Source organism: Diadema antillarum, unplaced genomic scaffold (assembly GCF_040938485.1).
Source record: "Diadema antillarum isolate AM-2024a unplaced genomic scaffold, OU_Dant_1.0 scf00000109, whole genome shotgun sequence".
Classification (NCBI taxonomy): domain Eukaryota; kingdom Metazoa; phylum Echinodermata; class Echinoidea; order Diadematoida; family Diadematidae; genus Diadema; species Diadema antillarum.
This window is the reverse complement of record NW_027270998.1, coordinates 1,009,104-1,028,322: the sequence shown is the minus strand read 5'-3', so window position 1 is coordinate 1,028,322 and position 19,219 is coordinate 1,009,104. Positions and strand designations below refer to the sequence as shown.

The 19,219-nt window shown below is 39.0% G+C and overlaps 1 protein-coding gene across 2 annotated transcripts; it reads left to right on the top strand.

Moving 5' to 3' along the window:
• Positions 1-2,697: 2,697 nt before the first annotated feature.
• On the top strand, positions 2,698-18,990 carry LOC139719327 (spermatogenesis-defective protein 39 homolog). Of its 2 annotated transcripts, none has more exons than XM_071630744.1 (16): positions 2,698-2,736; positions 5,214-5,315; positions 5,822-5,939; positions 6,631-6,912; positions 7,611-7,697; positions 8,325-8,407; positions 9,241-9,402; positions 10,527-10,666; positions 11,667-11,694; positions 12,596-12,669; positions 14,309-14,399; positions 15,064-15,195; positions 16,365-16,496; positions 17,247-17,333; positions 18,209-18,403; positions 18,887-18,990. In XM_071630744.1, exons 1-16 carry the CDS (start codon positions 2,722-2,724, stop codon positions 18,905-18,907), a joined length of 1,749 nt encoding a protein of 582 aa, XP_071486845.1. In that variant the 5' UTR covers positions 2,698-2,721; the 3' UTR covers positions 18,908-18,990. The 2 variants fall into 2 exon arrangements, with proteins under 2 accessions (XP_071486845.1, XP_071486844.1); XM_071630743.1 differs by having other exon boundaries at positions 7,608-7,697.
• Positions 18,991-19,219: the final 229 nt, after the last annotated feature.

The following is a 19,219-nucleotide window of genomic DNA, read 5'->3' as shown; positions in this document are numbered from 1 at the left end:
TGCCGAAGCATGTACCAGTGAAAGTAAATGTTGATTATGCTGGCTGAATAAAGAAATTTTCTTACTTCTTGTTCAAGAAAATGAATGCAGTAGGGGTGAACTCTTTTATTCGCTTTCTTTTGATTTATGCCTTTTAAAAAAATCATATTTTGTGTGTCTTTGGGAAAACGGGCAGCCTTAACTGCCAATGTAACTGTCCTCTCCTGTTCTGCATAACTTCTTACAAATTTGTCTATCCCTGTACCACTTTCTTTGGAAATGTTGATGTGGCTGTTGATGTTATATGGTGCCTTAAATCTATTTTTCTTTTTTCCGTTCTTTGTTTTAGGTGTGTGGATAAGACACATATATGGAAGAGAAAATAGAATATCCATAATGTACATCACAGATATTACATTTCCTGGTCAATTTCCAGATATTCTGTATTTGGTGCACCCTTCGGGATCTTTGCTAATGCCTCAAGAGGGCGATGTTGCCTCTTGCTGCAACAAAATATATATTTGATAGCAATGACTTTGGTATTGTATCTCAAAAAGTGGAATTAGAAAATCATGTAGACTCGATAGATTGATCATTATGACCTTCTAAGTTAGTAGAGGGCCTAGAAAGACAGTATATGCATGCCTTTCAGTGTCATGTTGATTATATTTTTGTAGTTTTTCTAATAAATATTTCACCTCAAATGTTTGATTTGTGCTACAAAACGATAATTGAAAAAAGGCTACAGATGTCAGAACATTACATTCTATATTGCCATGTACAATCTATATTTTTCATATGGAAAAGGTTTAGTGGGAAAGCCTGTGCATAATGTATAGTGTATATATTATTAAAGTTTTGATAACATATATTATGTACAGATAGGCTTTTATATTTTCATCATGTTTGACAATTCATTACACCAGAGAAGTGCAACAAATATACAAAAACCTAGCTCATTCTAAAGTGACAATCTACTTTCTTGATGTTGTTTTCATTTGAGTTTTTGTGTTCGCAGAATGAAAATAAGTGGCACATGAAGAAAACTGCATTTTTGAGAGTGAGTGGTCGAGGGTGTGCAAGAGAGCAAAAAGATAAAAAAATGGAAGTGGGAGAAAAACTGCGTCACTGTACTGAAAGTGTGTAATCATGTAAGCTGTGGTCTTGGTGTCTTCTTTAATGCAAAAATTAATGTAATTTGTGATGAGGATGATGCAGAATGAAGATGGCATTACTTCACAAAAATTATTTCAAGAATCATGTTATGAATAGCCATTATTTTAATTATTTTAATGATAATCATGATGATACATTATAATGATAATCATTCCACCAAAGCTCAATTTCAAGTGATGAATGTTCAATAATCTTGCCATGTTAAGTACCTATATCTATTCACATAGGTCTGTTATAGTGAATATATGCATGTATTCACTTTGAATACACTAGTAACTAGAACTCGAAGCACTCGGAGAGTGCAGACATCCGCTAAGCGCTTAATGCTCTCCTTTTTCCCAATGGTAAAGAATCTCTTCGGAAAAACATTCTACAACAAGAACAGTGATAACAACAACAAGAAAACTCTGGATTCTGATGGTGATCTGGATCATAACCAAAATTTGATCATCTGTTCCTTGTGTAAGTATCATTTCTTTTTTAAACCCCAAGTCCGTTCATAACATTTTTGAGATATGTCATAAAGAAAGAAAGAAAGAAACAAGATGCTGCATGGTAGCAACTTCCTAAAGAAAGAAAGAAAGACAAAAAGAAGGAAGGATGGATGGATGGATGGATCGATAGATGGATAGATAGATAGGTAGATAGATAGATGCATAGATAGATAGATAGATGGATGGATGGATGGATGGATGGATGGATGGATGGATGGATGCAGTGGCGGATCCAGAGGGGGGGGGGGGGGGGGGCGCAACCGGCACAAGGCCCCCCTTTATTTTTTCGCTAAAAACAAAAGAAATAAAAAGAAAAAGAATATGAAATGAAACCTGGAAGTAGCACCAGAAATATAGATAGATGCATAGCTAGATAGATGGATAGATAGATGGATGGATGGATAGATGGATGGATGGATGCAGTGGCGGATCCAGAGGGGGGGGGGGGCGCAACCGGCACAAGGCCCCCCTTTATTTTTTCGCTAAAAACAAAAGAAATAAAAAGAAAAAGAATATGAAATGAAACCTGGAAGTAGCACCAGAAATATAGATAGATGCATAGCTAGATAGATGGATAGATGGATGGATGGATGGATGGATGCAGTGGCGGATCCAGAGGGGGGTGCAACCGGTACAAGGCCCCCCCCCCCCCCCCCGTTTATTTTTCGTTAAAAACAAAAGAAAGAAAAAGAAAAAGAATATGGAATGAAACCCGGAAGTGGCACCAGAAATATTAGTCAGCCCCCCCCCCCCCCTTTTTTTTTTACAGAATTCCTGGATCCGCCCCTGTGGATGGATAGAGAGAGAGAGAGAGGGAGAGAGATAGATACTGTACTAGTAGATGCTTGTAGCCAGATCCTGTGGCGGCGGACGGGCAATACAGGCAGAGACAACGCACTCATCACGCCCTTGACTGGCCTCGCCTCTGCCTAATAATAGTGCGATGACCCACCACTCATCAGAGCGGAACACCTACCTGCTCCAGCACACCCATCGCATCTCGACCACCAGCGAGTTCCGTGTAAAATATTATGAGTAATATCTCAGAGAGTCGACAATAACTTCAAGAACTATGGCGTCTTCATTAGTGAGTAATATTACGTGCAGATAATCCTGAAAATGTTGATAAGTCTTGATCACTCGAACCCTGTCTCTGTTTTGGCAAAATTCGTGAGCCTGTGTCTCTGTGAGTAAGAGTGTGACTCAGTCCCACACGTTTGATTTTATGTTATCCTGAGGTTATTCTAGCACACGAACGAACGCCCCGCGAAAAAGCAAAACAAACAAAACAGACTACATACAGTAACTTGAAACGTGATAATACAGTTGTGGACATGTACTATAAAAGGCCAAATCGTAATATCGGTCCCCTCTCGTTCTGCGTGTGTGTCTCCACTCTGTGCAAAGTCTATGGAGGTTGAAAGAAGTCCCCGGCTATGACGAAATGAATGGCAGTGTGAGTGAATGGAGTGGTGCCTGGCCTGGTGGACTATTTCACGATAATGCCCTACTAGATCTATAAAACTATAAAGATGCATTGATTAGTGATTTAGAGCATCAGAGATGCAAATTAATAATCTGATGATGGGCCTTTGCTTTGTTAATCTAAATCTAAATCATGATGTGGACCGACAAATTAATTACGGTAAATCTGCCTCTTGACATTGTTCACACATTATTTCACACATTTTTTATGCATGATGTGTACATTCATTTAGAGTAAAAATAATCAGTTCTGTAGGAAAATGACAACCATGTTTAAAAAAAAAGATACTTTCATGTCCATTTCCACCATAATGGGGGCTCAATGCCATGAAAAATAGTTGATTATTAAATAGACAATTGCATGCACTGACAAAAGCAAAACACCTGGCTCATTGCATTACCCACTGAATCATCTTTTCTTCTCATTTTGGAAACTTCTCCTGTTATGGCTGACATAAGTTATGGTGTCTTAAAGCTGGGTCTATACTAGTAAAGTAAGCTGGGTCTATGCTAGTAGCAGGGCTGCCAACTCTCAAGCAATTCACCAAGTTTTAACTGTCTCACTCTGGTGAAAGAATTATCGCACTGAACCCCCCAAACAGGAGTAAAACAAGAAATGCCCCCAAAGCCCAGGTAGAGTAAGTGTCCCGGTTTGCGGCCTCATAAGAGTTTTTCCACTCTGAAATGCAAACTTGCAAATTTCTCTAACCCAGGTTATATCATAGAGGTTGACCACTTACCAATTTACATCATTGTCACCATCACAAAACCAATGTCCATCGCGATAGTAAAAAAAGACCACGGCCGCGATCCGGTACATCGTCCGCCGGTTCGCGACCGTGGTAGTCCGGTTCATGGCCTGATGTACAGGTGTACAATTCCTCTGCGATACGCACGTGCTCCGCGATCTTCTGCTGAATGCCTTCATTTGGCTCGCAAACGTTGCGTAAGTGCCAAGTCCCATTGAGAAAACGTGAAAAAGGCTGGCGCGCGTGCACTGACCACAAACAGGGATTGCAGTTGTGCCGGTGTTACTGTTGTCTTTTTCATGTTTTTGTATTTTTTAAATCGTAACACCCACTTCCGGAAAAAATGGCGGCCCACATCGGCTTGCGAAAGTTCTATTTCCATGTGAGGACATGTATTCAAAATCCATGAACATTGGGAAATGACAAAAAAATCCAGTTTCTTAGACCACTTGTTCCGAAAAGTACCGAAAATGACATTTTGGATGCGAGATGTCGTCATGTAGGTGAGAATATCTCACTTTGGTTGGAGATTTTGCCCATGTCATTGGTTGATTTTTGTAGATTAGCAGTGTGTTAGTGAATGTGTGGTATATACATGTATAGAGTGTGTCGCTGTGTTCAGCGTTTTATTGCCAAATATGTTGTAGTGGCCACAAACTGGGACATTTACTCTAATTCTAACTTTTAATATGCCCAAGTCCAACTTTCAAGTTTTTCCCACAGGCACTCTCTATGCATGTGTTGAAATCTTTACTGAAGTATGCACCAGAGTGCACCATTTAAGATATAAAATTTTCAAAGCTACCTCCTGTGGAAATTTTTTTTTTTTGGGGGGAGAAGACACTCCCCTTACACACCATTCCCCCCCCCCCCCCCCCCCCCCCCCCCCCCCCCCCCCGTGTCTCACTCCAAACTCTCACTCAAGGTTGGCCGCCCTGTAGTAGCCTGTAGGAGTTCTTGTCACCCATTTCTGAAACTTGCTATATATGCTGACAGGATGAAATGTGGCATGGTGTGCTGGCTGCATTAGTATTGTAATACCTGGTACTTGACTGCTCTACCAGATCACAATGTAATACTAATGTCATAGGTGACTTGTAGCTAGCACACCAAACTATTCATGTCAATGGAAATGGGTACTGCCACATCTACCTGCTTTTGTCTGGTGCCATGTAAGACTCAGACAACGTTAGTGAACGATGTCTCATATTGTATCATCAAATTGGCTTTTTTTTTTGTCGGTGATGTTGTATTCGCACTAGATATTCAAATACTTTGTTTTTCAATTTTGTTTATGATATTTTCTTTGTGTTTTCTTTGTGTGCTTTAGAATGGAGGATGGTCAGCAGATATGACTGATGATGGTGATGAGGAATACTGGACTGAGTCTCGACGGAAGAAGAAAAACTTCTTTGATGACAACCCATCTTCCGTGAGTGGATATCTGTTGACAAAGCATTAGATACAGATGTAGCTGTTATTATTATTCTAGTGTGTCTGTACAAGTTGTATGTTTACATGTACAATGTATATTTGCAAGTTAGTTCATGACAATTTTGATGTCAAGTTTATGGGCTAACAAATATTTGAAGACCGTCTGACAGTTTGTTGCAGAAAATTATTACAGTCAGTTTGTTGTTATTGTTGCCAGAAGACGATTTGCTGTAGGTTTCAAAGAGCTTCAGGATCTAGTATTTGGATGTAATACAACCAAAGCTATTATATCTTTGTAGTAGGGTAATGAAGCATGTAAAGATGCTATCTGAAACATAGTGATGTGAAACTACTTCTGCAAAGCAGAGATAGCTTTACAATATTCTGAAAGACCTCCTCTGACGTTATTTGTAGATGTTACGCAATGCATATTTACAATGTTAAATCTTGAGAAAAATGTTTCTTTGTATTCTATAATTATTTTTCCCTCAATGCCTCTTGTAGGATATTGTCAGCCCCACAAGAAAGGAAGCTCACTCATTTCAGAAGTCTCTCAAGGAAGCTGGGTTGGACTTTGAAGAAGAGAACCAGAATTTCATCAGTGTTGATGGAGGAGTTCAAAGTAGGAGAATTCTTAAGATATATGCTGCATTGATATTGTATTTTATACATGTAGTATACTCTGCTCAGCATTCTTGTGTTTGAGCATCATGGTGTTTTTGTGATGTCTAATTTGTGTCGTTATTTAATTTCTATGCAGTGATTTTGTGCAACTTCAACAAATTTCTTTTGTTTAATAGAATTTCATTTGGGGCCAATTTACTGCAGTTTATTTTCAGAAATGATTGAATCAATTTACTTTTCAACTGTAAACAAGAGTTGAATATCATATAGTATATGTGGTATAAGATGTATTCTACTGTCTGACAACATGGTGAGGCTCATTTACAGAGTACTTGAATAAATTGAAAATTGATGCAATGAGGATATCACACAGTTTCTCACTGTAGGTTTGTAAGTCCTTCATCTGTAGCTTCTAATACATACAATAGTTTTGTGTAAACGTGTGCATATCATATTCTACTGAATTCATTAGGTAAATTGCGTGATACTTGTGCAGTTTAATGCTATGTAACAGAGGTTTTCTTTTTTTGGAAGAAGAGAAGAAGACCACAATAGGCAAGTAGGACCACTATTAACGAGAAACAAGTTTATTTGAAATTGCACGGACCTTAAAAGACATAGTTATATCACCGTCAGGAACAGTCTCATTATCAAGAGATTATGTAGTGATGTGCACACCTCCAATGCAGAGTTCAGCAAAGCAAGACCCCCGTCCGGCAGTTTCAGCGGTCACCCGAGTGGCTTCCAGTCGGCCCGAGGGACTACCTCTGCTTCCTCCCCGGCAGCAACGACGTCCACTTCGGTGCCGGTCACCCTCAAGACGACCCGCAGCAGCAGCATGGTGGCGGAGGGTTCAGCAGTCACGGGCAGAAACGTGAGCCCGGCTACCTCTACCCTCAGCAGTCCAGCCTCCTCAACTGGGAATGAGGCAATATCTGTCCACAGGAGATCGGCCAGCGAATCACTCAGTGGTAGGTGTCATGGTCACTGTCATGATGAGCTAGAACCTATTGACAACAAAGAATACAGTGTTTGTTGCAAATAGGGTTTAGGGCAATTACCCCCTGGGCAATTCCCCTGACCTTAACCCTAATCCTAATCCTGAACCTAATCCTAACCCTAACTCTATACCCTAAACCTAACCCTAATCTTTCCTCTAACCTTATCACTAACCAGTATTTAGCCTGGGGGTAATTGCCCTTATACGTGCAAATAGATATTAGCTCATGGAGTAGGACTAATGTTTGGAAACCTATAGTGGTACCGTTTTTGATTTTTGCAAATCTGATATATGTGCTTTATGTATGTTTATATTCATTGATGCATGGTGCTTTATTCAGTTGTGTATTTTTTTTTATGCAGAGTTCATTTGTGTATACTTGCATCTCTTTGTAATCATAATTTCAATTCAAATAAGAGCTAATGTTGTAAGAAATTCCAACGAAATGATCAAAAGTTATCATGGAACCCTGAAAACTAGAATCCTGGCACAGAAAAAAAAAAAAAAGAAAAAGAAGAAAAAAAAAGGGACAGCATCAGATCTGCCCGTCACGTCTTTCCACCAAGAAACATGTATCTTTTCTTCTCCATTTTCATGTCATGCTGTGTTTTCTAAATGTCTTGGTGGTTAATGTCACATTTCATTGCCGTGTCTTGGTTATACTAGCAGGAGACAAGAAAGCATCATCACAGTCCTCATCCCCCCAGTCATCTCTTCATGGGAGCACACAGGGGAGCACGGCATCCATCGACGACGGTGAGCTTGGTTCCTCCTTTCAGATCCCTTCCCTCCCTTCCCCTTCCCTTCCCCCTCCCTTCCCCCTCCCTTCCCCCACCCTACTCTTTCAGCCCTTCACACTGTGTCATCAGTCTGAAATCCTTGTTCCTCTAATCTATGGCCATTACGAACTCACTTCTGGCATGGAATTAAGGTATCCTCACACTTTCAGGGAGATTTTGCTGATGATAAAGGCAGAGGTGTTTTGATTATTGGGTTACAAATGCCTTCCTGAAATGCGAAAAAAAAACTGCGATCTCAAAGGCTTTCTAGCTAGAAGCACATTTCTGTAGTGATGATAAATGCAAAGTTGTTTGAAATTCATTTATAGCTCAGACCTACCAACGCCGACTTCATGACCTCTACTCCTTCGGCTAAACAGCTCAATGGAGCTGCCTTCCTCTTGACTTGTAATAGAGATGATAAATGCAACAACTCGAGAAACGTTATACAAAGGGCCTTTGCAATTGTGTTTAGTTAGTGGGTATTGAAACATGTTTTAAACATGGTAAAGATTATAAATGCAGCCTATGTTTGAGTCTTGCTGGAATGCAAGGAGATTGATAATGAAGCATTGTCTTGGCATTTTTCTTCTTGCTCCTACAGCTGTGAAGAGAGACAGCAGACCATCCATGACAGAAGTAGCCAAACTCCAGGCAGAGATTCATGCCTTGCATAGGAAAATCAAAGTGAGTTCATCAAACCCAACATGTGGAGCAGTGTGAATGTAGCAATATTACAATCTCTTAGTATTCTGATTCTGATTTTGGATTTTTTTTTTTTTTATTCTGGATCGTAGGGATTATTTGATAGGATGGATGGGATTTTTTCCAGGAGATTCAATGTAAAGACCAAATGTTGTTGCTTTGGATGGAATTCCACTAGGTTGTGGAAATGGGCCACAAGAAATTGATTGAGTGTTGATGGTGAAAGTTTGATGGTAGAAATATGAACATTGTTATATGTTATGTAATTTTCCTTTTGGATTGTCAGAATCAAAATACCTGTAAAATACAGTACAGAATTAGTTCAAATACTGTATAAGCTGGTATTTTTGTGTACCGATATTTTTGCGAATGAGGAGATCACAGACATTTTCACGAATCGACACCAATGCTAACGTAAGTGCTCTACTACCCTAGTGCATGGCGACATTTTCACGTTGATAAATTCACGGTCCAACAGTGATTTGTGAAAATTAAACTTCGCAGAATATAACAGCTTATACAGTAGTAGCAAAAAATTGTCAATGTAGTTAATGATTGATCTTACATATCAGCTTGTAACATTTCCTTTGAAGTTTCTTTGAATATCTGTTTAGTGTAATGTTTTCAAATTAAGAATTACAGTGTAAGTGTATGGTTATCAGAAATACTGGCTGAAAAAATTTCCCAGTGAAAATTACACTGCAACCAATTGAAAATGAAAATGGTTTGAATTTCAGTCTTAACAGCATCTTGTGTCACACCGAACAGATTTGTCACACCACCTTCCCTCCCTCCTCTCTCCTCGTGGCTTGCAGAATCTAGAGAAGTCTCGGTGGTCTGCATTGCCCGTGGCGGACACCATCAGTCGCATCATCACTGGTGAGAGATATTCCCTGGAGCCATACAAATCCCTCAAGGACAAGCTCTCGTTGCTTGATGCTGCCATTGGCTTCCACGATGGAAATGCAATTCTGGCTGTAAGTTTATAGACTAAATCATAGCATTCATCAGAAATATGTATTTTTCAGTCTCCAGCTTTGTATTGTGCTGAAGGCATCATTGTAATATTTTTATTTAATGATGATAATGATTTGCATTTATATCGGTTATGATAATCTAGAATATTCTCTCTGCACTTCGCTATTAGTTTTGTTTTGTGTTGTTTTTTCAATTTCCTAAAGGCCACTGCACATTATGGCTTTCATTTGCATGATTGACCGATTTTGGATCCGAAATAAATCGCAATAGCCTCAGTATAAACACACTTGTTAATTTCAGATCACAAGTCTGCCAGTCGGGTGACCAAGAGTTGTATAGTGTGCGATAGCCTTGAGTCATGTGGTTGCATGTTTGTGCATGATTATTTCTTGTTAATGTGATAACCTGAAAGTAATTTGGGATATCTCAGTTCACCATAAACTGTCAAGTTAAATTGATGAGATGAAAAGGTCATGGTGTAAGGTCATAGGTTGTGGTTTGGGGTTAAGGTCACAAGTTGAAGACTAAAGGTCAATTTCCAAACTGTGATTACACAATCAAATCATGTGGACTAAATGCCAAATTTAGGTAATTTTACTCTTTGATGCTAGGACATCTGGTAAAGAATAAAGATCAAAAGGTTATAGAGTCAATATTAAGGTTTGTGTTCCACATTTTACGATTTTGTGCAATAATTCTAGGATTATTTGATGAAATTTAACCAAACTAGAGGATGCAAGATAAGGCAGATCATTTGTTAATATGACATAGATTTGTGAATGTTCAGGGCTTCACTGGTAGCACTAAATCTGTATTTAAAATAACTGTTTGCTGATAGATGATCTACCCATCTACAAAGGATTTGCCTTTGTTGTGTTTAATAAACTGAGCCTTTGTTCTGCTATTTGAATTTTTACCACAGTAAATTAAGAATAATGAAATAGATAGTATTCTATTGCAGGTGCCACTGAATGTATAAATATCAAATTTATGAACTGAGATGCAATATACCACCTGACATTATATGACAGACTTCATGTTGCCTTGGAAATTTAGAATACCACCTTGAATACTTCTAGCCCCACATGGGATCTAATCATGTTTTCCCAAATCCTTTTTGCAGGTTGTGATCTTCTTGAAGAAGACACTCAGCAAGTCAATCTTTTATGCTCAGTTATCAAAGAGACCTGAAGCCGTCAACCAGTACATAGCATTCATCAAGTCCTACAACAGTCGTAATGACTCTGTAGCAAATGAACTAGGGTGAGTAGGAAATGCAGAGATTGCTTGTTCACTGCTTATGTCTGATGGTAAAATAAAACAGTACTGCAGTGAGATGGAAGTACCGTGTGACAAAAGTTTGCTTCTACTTCCTGAAAGATATCCTTCCTGCTCTGTGTTGACAATGCTGAACTCATCATGTGACAAAAAATAAATAAACCACAAAACAAAAACACTGATACATCGCCTCTGTTTTCGAAGGTCTTGGTTTCAATGATTGGATGACAATATCTCCAAAGTTGTTTAAAAGGAGTCCATATTTGTGGTGCATCCACAAAATTACCTGATAGCAGGGTTGCCTTGTGGAATTTCATTGTGTCCCCCCCCCCCAGTTTGCTTTGTTGAGAACAAAAACACAAAAAGATCTTGTAGATGTGGGACATCAGAGAGAGTGATCACGTGATACAAGAACATTAATCATGTCTTAACATCGCAGACACAAACACCACTCCCTCCTTTCCACTGCTCTGTATATCACAGTGATTACTGATAAAAAAATATTTCAAATGAAGATTGTGTATACCAGATTGAAAATACTTGGCCAGTGTTCACCATCATGGTAAATGGTAAAATTCTTGGAACAGTTGAGAAGATTTAGATTAGAACTAGCACTGGTTGTCGGGTAGAAGCTTGGTGCTTTAGTGGAGATCAGGAGATCTTGGAGATCAGGAGGTCATAAGTTCGAATCCTGCCTGAGTTTGTATACCCTTTTGTCACTGCTACTACTAAAAACACTGACCAATTCAGTGCTTATTTATGTCGATGTAGGGCAATTTGTTTATCAGTTGCAATAGAGACAACACTCATCAAGTCAAATCACACATTGAGTAATGTATATCTCAATATTGCATTCAGATCGACAAGTATTATGGGGCTATGTGCACAGTTCATAGAACAGACTGTTAACCATGCACTGATGTTAAAGTTTGATCAAAACAATAGTTATTGCTTTATTTCTCTCTTCTTTTTTTTTCTATGGCAGAGCACTCCAGAGAGCTGATGAAGCAGCCGTAAGTATTCATTTTATTTCATGATAGTGTGATGATGTTGATTTTAAAGGGGATGGCTAGTAACTGATCAGTGGGAATCAGTGGGAATGCTGGGGATAATTGTTCCAATTCTTGTGGGATTCATTTAAGAGTACATTATATATCTATTGTTGTGTGAAAATTATTTGCTTCAGAACGGTCTCATTTTCAAGTAATGTGCAGTTTAATGCCCTGTCACTGTACAGGTATGCTGGCCTGGAAACATTAAACTGCACATTACTTGAATATGAGACTGTTCTGAAGCAAATAATTTTCACATAGCAATAGATATATAATGTACTCTTAAATGAATCCCACAAGAATTGGAACAATCATCCCTCAGCATTCCCACTGATTTCCACTGATCAGTTACTAGCCATTCCCTGTAAGCATGATATTTTAGAGTTTGTAATCAAATAAGACTTTTTTTTTTTTTTCGTTTATATACTTCATTTTCATATGTAAGGCATTTAAGGTGTTTTACAGAGTCTGGTTTACCATGTACATTTTTACCTCCCAAATCATAGAAAATATCAAATTGAAGCTATTTCAAATTACTGCTTCCGTGGGCTAGCAGGTTATAGGAGATAGGCACTGACAGTAAGACATAAACAAATCCCAATCCGATGAGATACATTCTACTATGTTCTAACACCAAATGTTTTGTTCTGTGAGCATGACTTTATATTTTGTGCTGTGAGCATGACTTTTGTGTCAGTTAGCTTTGATTGTTGCTGAACTCGTAGTTCCATTGCAGGAATATTCTTTTCACAATATGTAGTCACGAATGCAGTCAAGCACAACTGGAATCAAACCTCAATTGTGTTTCTGTCCCTACCACCCAACTCCTTTTTCCCCTCATTCTCCTCCTGCTTACTAACAGTTGTGGAGATACAAGCTTGCAACTCAGACCAAAGAACCGCAGGCACGGCTAAACAACCTCATGCACTGTAACGGGTGAGTTTCCCATTGTTGATGTTATGTAATTATAAAACATTTCACCCATCTTGAAGTGAAGTTACACTGTGTATATGCAGTGTTCAGCTTGGCTTTCTTTATATTAAACACCAATTAAAGACCCAGTAAAGTGATTATTTTTTGTGCGAGTAATTCTTCTCACTCGGCTGGGTAAGATGAATTTTATGTGTTTTAAATTCTGCGGAATCAAGATGTATATTAATGGACCATATGACACTGAAAAATATTCGCATGTTTTTATTTTCGCACTAGTTTCTGGTCACGTAAAATGCATGAAAATTTCAACACCACAAAAATGTTCACTTACACAGTAGCGTTGGGATACCACGCAATGGGAAGACAGGGCCAACTGGGATATATTTAGGAATCCCCATAACAAATGGGGTGCAGCTTTATCACTGATTTCTATGTAGGAACTCACAGAGCCAAAGAATCTTGACTGGAGTTGAATGTTTTTGATGAGCATAAGCTTTGATGAACCTAGAAAAGTTTAGATATTACGCTGATGAGTTTGATCCCAGATATATATGTCATAGTATAGAGAGAATTAGGAACAGAAATAGCAGAAGAGTAGTTAATAGTATGAAGTTCTTCCGTCGAGATGTTTTCATTGCAACTGATTGACAAATTACCCGCTGCATGCTATAAGGACTAGAACCAACACTTGCTGTCGGGCGAAAGCTCGGTGGTCTAGTGGAGATGACGCCTATCCGGTGATCAGGAGGTCGTAGGTTCGAATCCTGCTCGAGTATGTACGCCCATGATTTTTTATCATGGCTACTACTAAAACACTGATCAATTCAGTGCTTATTTACGTCGATGTAGGGCAATTTGTCAATCAGTTGCAATGAAAACATCTCGACGGAAGAACTTCATGAATTTGAATAACAAAGCAGAACCCGCTGCATGCTATAAGGACTAGAACCAACACTTGCTGTCGGGCGAAAGCTCGGTGGTCTAGTGGAGATGACGCCTGTCCGGTGATCAGGAGGTCGTAGGTTCGAGTCCTGCTCGAGTATGTACGCCCATGATTTTTTATCATGGCTACTACTAAAACACTGATCAATTCAGTGCTTATTTACGTCGATGTAGGGCAATTTGTCAATCAGTTGCAATAGTTATAGTAGTAATCATGGTACGAGAATGTCTGCAAACATGAATTGAAATCAACTGGTTTGAAAGTGGACTCTGACTTGAGAAACTATCGCTGCAGATTGTACAAGGTGGAGACTTGTCGAACGTGATGGCATGAAACGCAGAGAAATGAGAAGACACTGGAAGCCCGAAAAGTTCGAAAACAGAGGACAGCTGCTATGCCCAAAACATCTCCACAGCCGACCTCTTTCATATGCAGCTAGTGTAGCAGAGACTGCCATTCAAGAGTTGGCCTATTAATAGTCATAGCAGGAAATGCTGCAGCAAAAAATAAACTGGTGTTTGTGTGCAGGGTGAATACCATTGTCTCTTGATACAGATGGATGCCAACAAGAGGTAGTAGTAGTATCTGTTGTATTTGTTGTTATTGTTTCTATTATCGTTGTTATTGTTGTTATAGTTTAGACTAACTCATGGACAAAATTTCCTTTCCCTCTTTGCCATTTTACTTTGTCCCCCCCAGGACATGGTTCAGGAAGGTGGACAGTCTCTCCACAGAGCACGAACTGATTAATGAGCAGGTCCTGCTGCTAAACAAACAGCTTCACATTGAGGTATGCTGTACTCGTCTTTCATTCAGATACACAATAAAGAGCTCACACAGACATTCATCAATAATAATCATGTTCGCTTTGGAGCCTGATCCAGTGGATACTATGAGCCATGTGGGTACCCATGTGCTCTTGTATGTATTCTTCCCTTTATGAGAAGGATGCTATGTGCATATGCTTCATAGTTTGAACGTTCCCACCAGTGAGAGTGAATAAAACTAAATTAAGATAACTCCTCATGACTGGAAAAAAGGCTGACTACATCAGAAGGTTCTCTTTTGCAAGATAATGGAAGATATTTGATAATGTCTTTTACATGTCAATTTTTGCTGGACAGATGTAAACCTCACACTCACTCCGCCCTTTACCCCCCCCCCCCCCCAAAAAAAAAAAAAAGCAATTTAGATTATATGAAAAAACAAGGTAGGAGATGCATACTTCCTTGGGCTAAGTTGAATACAGCTGTGTGTTTGAATCAAAGCAGTTGTCAGCCTATCAGCAGAAGAGTCATGGTTTTTGCCAAAAGCAGCAGAATTTGTTGCTGCATATATCAAGTTTTGCACTCAAGAAAAAAGTAATTTTTGCTCTGCCAATTTTACTTCCATGACCTTTTAAATGGAAATTCTGTTTCTTGTTTCTTTTTCGTTTGTTTGTTTTTTCACCCTAGCCTCGTGACAGGAAGTGGCAGGAAGAAGGAAGGTCTCCCTTCCGAGAGATGCCGAGGAAGACCTGTCTCTACTTCCAACCTGTCATCACAACTCTATTCTACTGCTGCCTCTACCACTTCAACATTCAAGAGGTGAGAGCATGATGAGAAAACTACCAACTCTGGTTACTCCACGAAAGATTGACATGATCATGCGCTTGGGTTCAAAGTTATTACTTTCAAGGCATTTGAAATGATCATCATGCCCCATTACTCAGAGCAGTCAAAACATGCCCTTAGTGAAGTGGACAAAAGGATCACCAGATTTTGTGGTTTTTTTTTTGTCTGTGATAGGTTGGTTGGTTGGTGGTGGTGTTTATTGGCGCTTTTCAATCAATCTGATTATCTGCGCCACGTACAATCAATCTGATTAATCTGATTATCAATCTGATCAATCTGATCAATCTGATTATCTGCGCCACGTACCTGCCTGGAAATAAGTAGTTGGTGTCCCTCAGTTACAACAGCAAAGATATAAACGTTGGTGAAGCAACTGATTGACAAAGTGCCCTACATCAACGTAAATAAGCAAAGTCATTAATGTTGTTGTAATCAGATAGTAAGCAACTAAAAAGCATGGGCTTTCATACCCAGGCAGGATGTGTGCCCATGATTTTTATCTTGGCTGTTACTCCAAACGCTCAATAATTAGTGCTCATTACCATAAGATCAGGGGGGCGTTTCATCAACGAGTTCGTCGGAGGTTTTCACCGACAAATTTGCTATCAGCCAATCAGACGCAAGGATTTACACTGGCAACTGTTAAAAGCTAATGAAATCCTTGCGTCTGATTGGCTGATAGCAAATTTGTCGGTGAAAACTCCGACGAACTCGTTGATGAAATGCCCCCCAGGGGGGCATTTCATGAAGCATTTCGTCCGACAACTTTGTCTGACAAATTTGCTGTCAGCCAATCAGATGCATGGATTTCTGTAACTTTTAACAGTTTGTCAGACGAAATATCAGACAAAACGCTTCATGAAATGCCCCCCAGGTCAATGAAGGGCAATTTTTCAGTCAGTTGCAGTAAAAACAAATCAGTGCATGAATCATCCATTTAAATAAGCGTGATTTATTGTGAATGATATTGCATATCTTACAGTTGGAATGTCAGGCTACAGGGAGTCTGTCATATTGAGGTCCCAGCACTTCCCGTGATGCATTTCAAATGAGCACAACTTCCTGTAAGTGAGTTTTTAATGGCATGTTGATGTATGAAACCTGTCTTAATCTCTCCCTCCCTTTCTCTTGGGATCACACAGACGGATCCAAGCAGCCCCACCTCATTGAAGAGGGACTTTAAGCTGACAGACAAGCAGTTCTTGTTCCAGGCACTGCTCGCCCGCGCTCGGCTGAATGACTGGTCTCAAGTGGAAGCACTTCTCACTTCCAAAGTAAGTAGAAAAATAAACATAGTCCTGTCACAGCAAGTGAAAAGAAAAGAAAAACCTCTGAAAAGAATGCCCTTATATGCTGTTGTGTGAATACGCTGTTATCGCATATTAAAATTGTTTGCAATAAGCTGTACAAGGTGCGATTATGTATTACATTGTATGAAAAAGTTTGGAGTACACACTTGTTATGTTGAGGAACATTAATCTGTGTGTATAATGTATTTATTCATCAAAATAATGCATGGCCATAATTTTTTTTTTTTTTTTTTTTGCTTTGTGAAAGTCCTTCTTTACCATATCATTATTTGGCCCAGATTGCAAAACCCTTCTGTCCCCTACCAGCTGTCTATGCTCACACAGGTCTGGGCACATAGACTACGTTTTACATGCTCACATGATCTGTTGTCTCTGTTCAGGTGAATCTTGTTTAACAACCTGCTTGGGACCACTGAAATTTTCTTGTTACACTGGGTGATGTCAGGGATAAAACAAAAGAATATTAAAGGAATGGGACCTGTAAAATGTTATATGAGGTAGTTCATTTCATTATATCGGCACTGCACTATAGCCACAATACAAACCAAATCAGTACTTTGACGATCATATAGCTTGGCTTTCTTTCAGTTTTTACTGTTTTCTTATTTTCACCTTAAGAGTTGACCCTACAGCTGTATCTGATATTTCATGTTACTGCACCAATCAAGATGGTAGCACTAAGATTTCCTTCTCTTTCTTCTTCCTCTTTCATAGAATTGGCTTGGTAAAGCTAGACTCAAGGCAGCTGTGAAGTTTTCTCAAGTAGTCTACATCCTGCAGACTGTGAAAGCCCCAAATGAGGTAAGATAGCTAAAAGGGATGTTTCATACTTTTTATTTAAAGACTTGAGGTGTAAAGACTATCAATATCCTCTGCCTTTGTAAGAGTACACCAACTTTTTGTATGTGCTGGATTTAATTGAGTTGTGGTAAATTTCACTGACTTGTCATTGATGTGACCTATTTTGGATTCATTGAGTTCAGTTTGATTTTGTAATGTATTACTGTTCAACTGCTAGAGAGAAAAAAAAAAATAAAACCAGCAATTGCACTTGTGGAGATACTCTGTTATTTTATTTTTACACCCTATGTGTGCTTTTAGTGCCAATTTGCACTGAAAACCCTCCAGCATTGTACACACTATCCAAAATCGGTAACATACTGAGGGTTAAACAAGACCACTGAATTTCATTGATTTAAAGATGATAATCCACACTTATTACTAATTTAAGAAAATAAAATCATTTGTGTGCACAACTAATTAAAGCCATAGCATCACAGTTTTTAAAGTCTCAATGGTTCTATTCTTAGTAATGGTTTTAACACTGATTCAAAATGTTGTTGGACATGTACTGTAAAACCAGCGACATTCGCGGCATGAAAATTTTGTGAATTGGAGCCGACGGCCTTTTTTTGGTGGTATGAAACTTTTGGGACTTGGCGACTGGCATTCAATGCATTGTGTAGACAGAAACCTTTACGTATGTGCATTTTTATTTTCCTGAATCTTGGCTCCTTGCGAAATTTGTGAAAGTTTCATTTATGCAAAAAAATTCTGGTTTTACAGTGTTTGTGATACATCAAGACTGAGTGTAGGCCACTGTATAACAGAGCATCATATATTCTATCCTATTTGATGATAATTGTTCCTCCTGGCATTCGTCTCACCCCACAAAGGTGATAGGCAGGTACATGATGTTGATAGAAGACCAGGAGGCCAGGATCGCCATGGCGATCAAGTTCAAGAACCACCGCGTCGTCATCGACACGCTGGCACAGTTGAAGGATCGCCAGCGCCTGATAGGATACAGGCCAAAGTGCGCCATGGACGAAGATGCTGACAGGCACTGCGATATCGTCCTCAGAAATTCGGTGAGCTCCCTCTATTTTCTCCCAAAATGTTGTCAACCCGTCGGAGACAGACTGATTTTTCCTTTATACATGCATTTCCTATGTACCCCAGCCTGAGAAATACTTTGGACTAGTCTTCAAAGGGTTAATGAAAAACTAATAAACTAAAAATAATGCAAAATATCGATGAAGCTTTCTTTTTGAATCTCATTATGTTTTAAAAATAAAATAAACATTTATTTTAATGAGCATCAGCCTCCCATCACTACTGGTACATAAATGCTAATGATTGCAGTAGGTGGTTTCAAGTGTGCTTTTTAGGTTTTGAAAAAAAAACAACAACAACAAAACATCACTTGAGTTGTTCCTTCACTATTTGATCATAATTAAGTAAGATTTGGCAACATGTAATATCTCTCTTGTGCTGCTAGTTCCTAACATGCCATGATATACATATTTGATATCACAAGTCACAGTTATTTTGTTGTTTGCAATTTCTTTCAGGACAATAAATGGAAGAACTGATGGACATTCAGGATCAAGGACCATTACAACAGATGTCTTGTGGACAGTGACAGAAATTTATGAGCTGCTCTGCTCTCAACTGCCGACTACTTTTTGAAATAACATCTATGGTTTGCTTTTGTTGTCATTGTTGCTGCTGTCATTCACTGTAACAACCCATGTAGTACTGCATATCTTAAAAAAATCTAAGCATAAGCCACTATGTATAGGGAATATGGGAGTTAGATATTAAGGGGTGCTTCCTATATATCATGCTTTTGCATTAACAACCACCATTCTAGTTTTGATATTCATTGTTCATAACCCTATCAT

Bases quoted from the DNA above. Each gene is read 5' to 3' on its own strand.
- LOC139719327 (XM_071630743.1), top strand. The intron at 10,667-11,666 runs GTGAGTAGGAAA...TTTCTATGGCAG, and splicing joins TCTGTAGCAAATGAACTAGG to AGCACTCCAGAGAGCTGATG. The intron at 14,400-15,063 runs GTATGCTGTACT...TTTTCACCCTAG, and splicing joins ACAAACAGCTTCACATTGAG to CCTCGTGACAGGAAGTGGCA.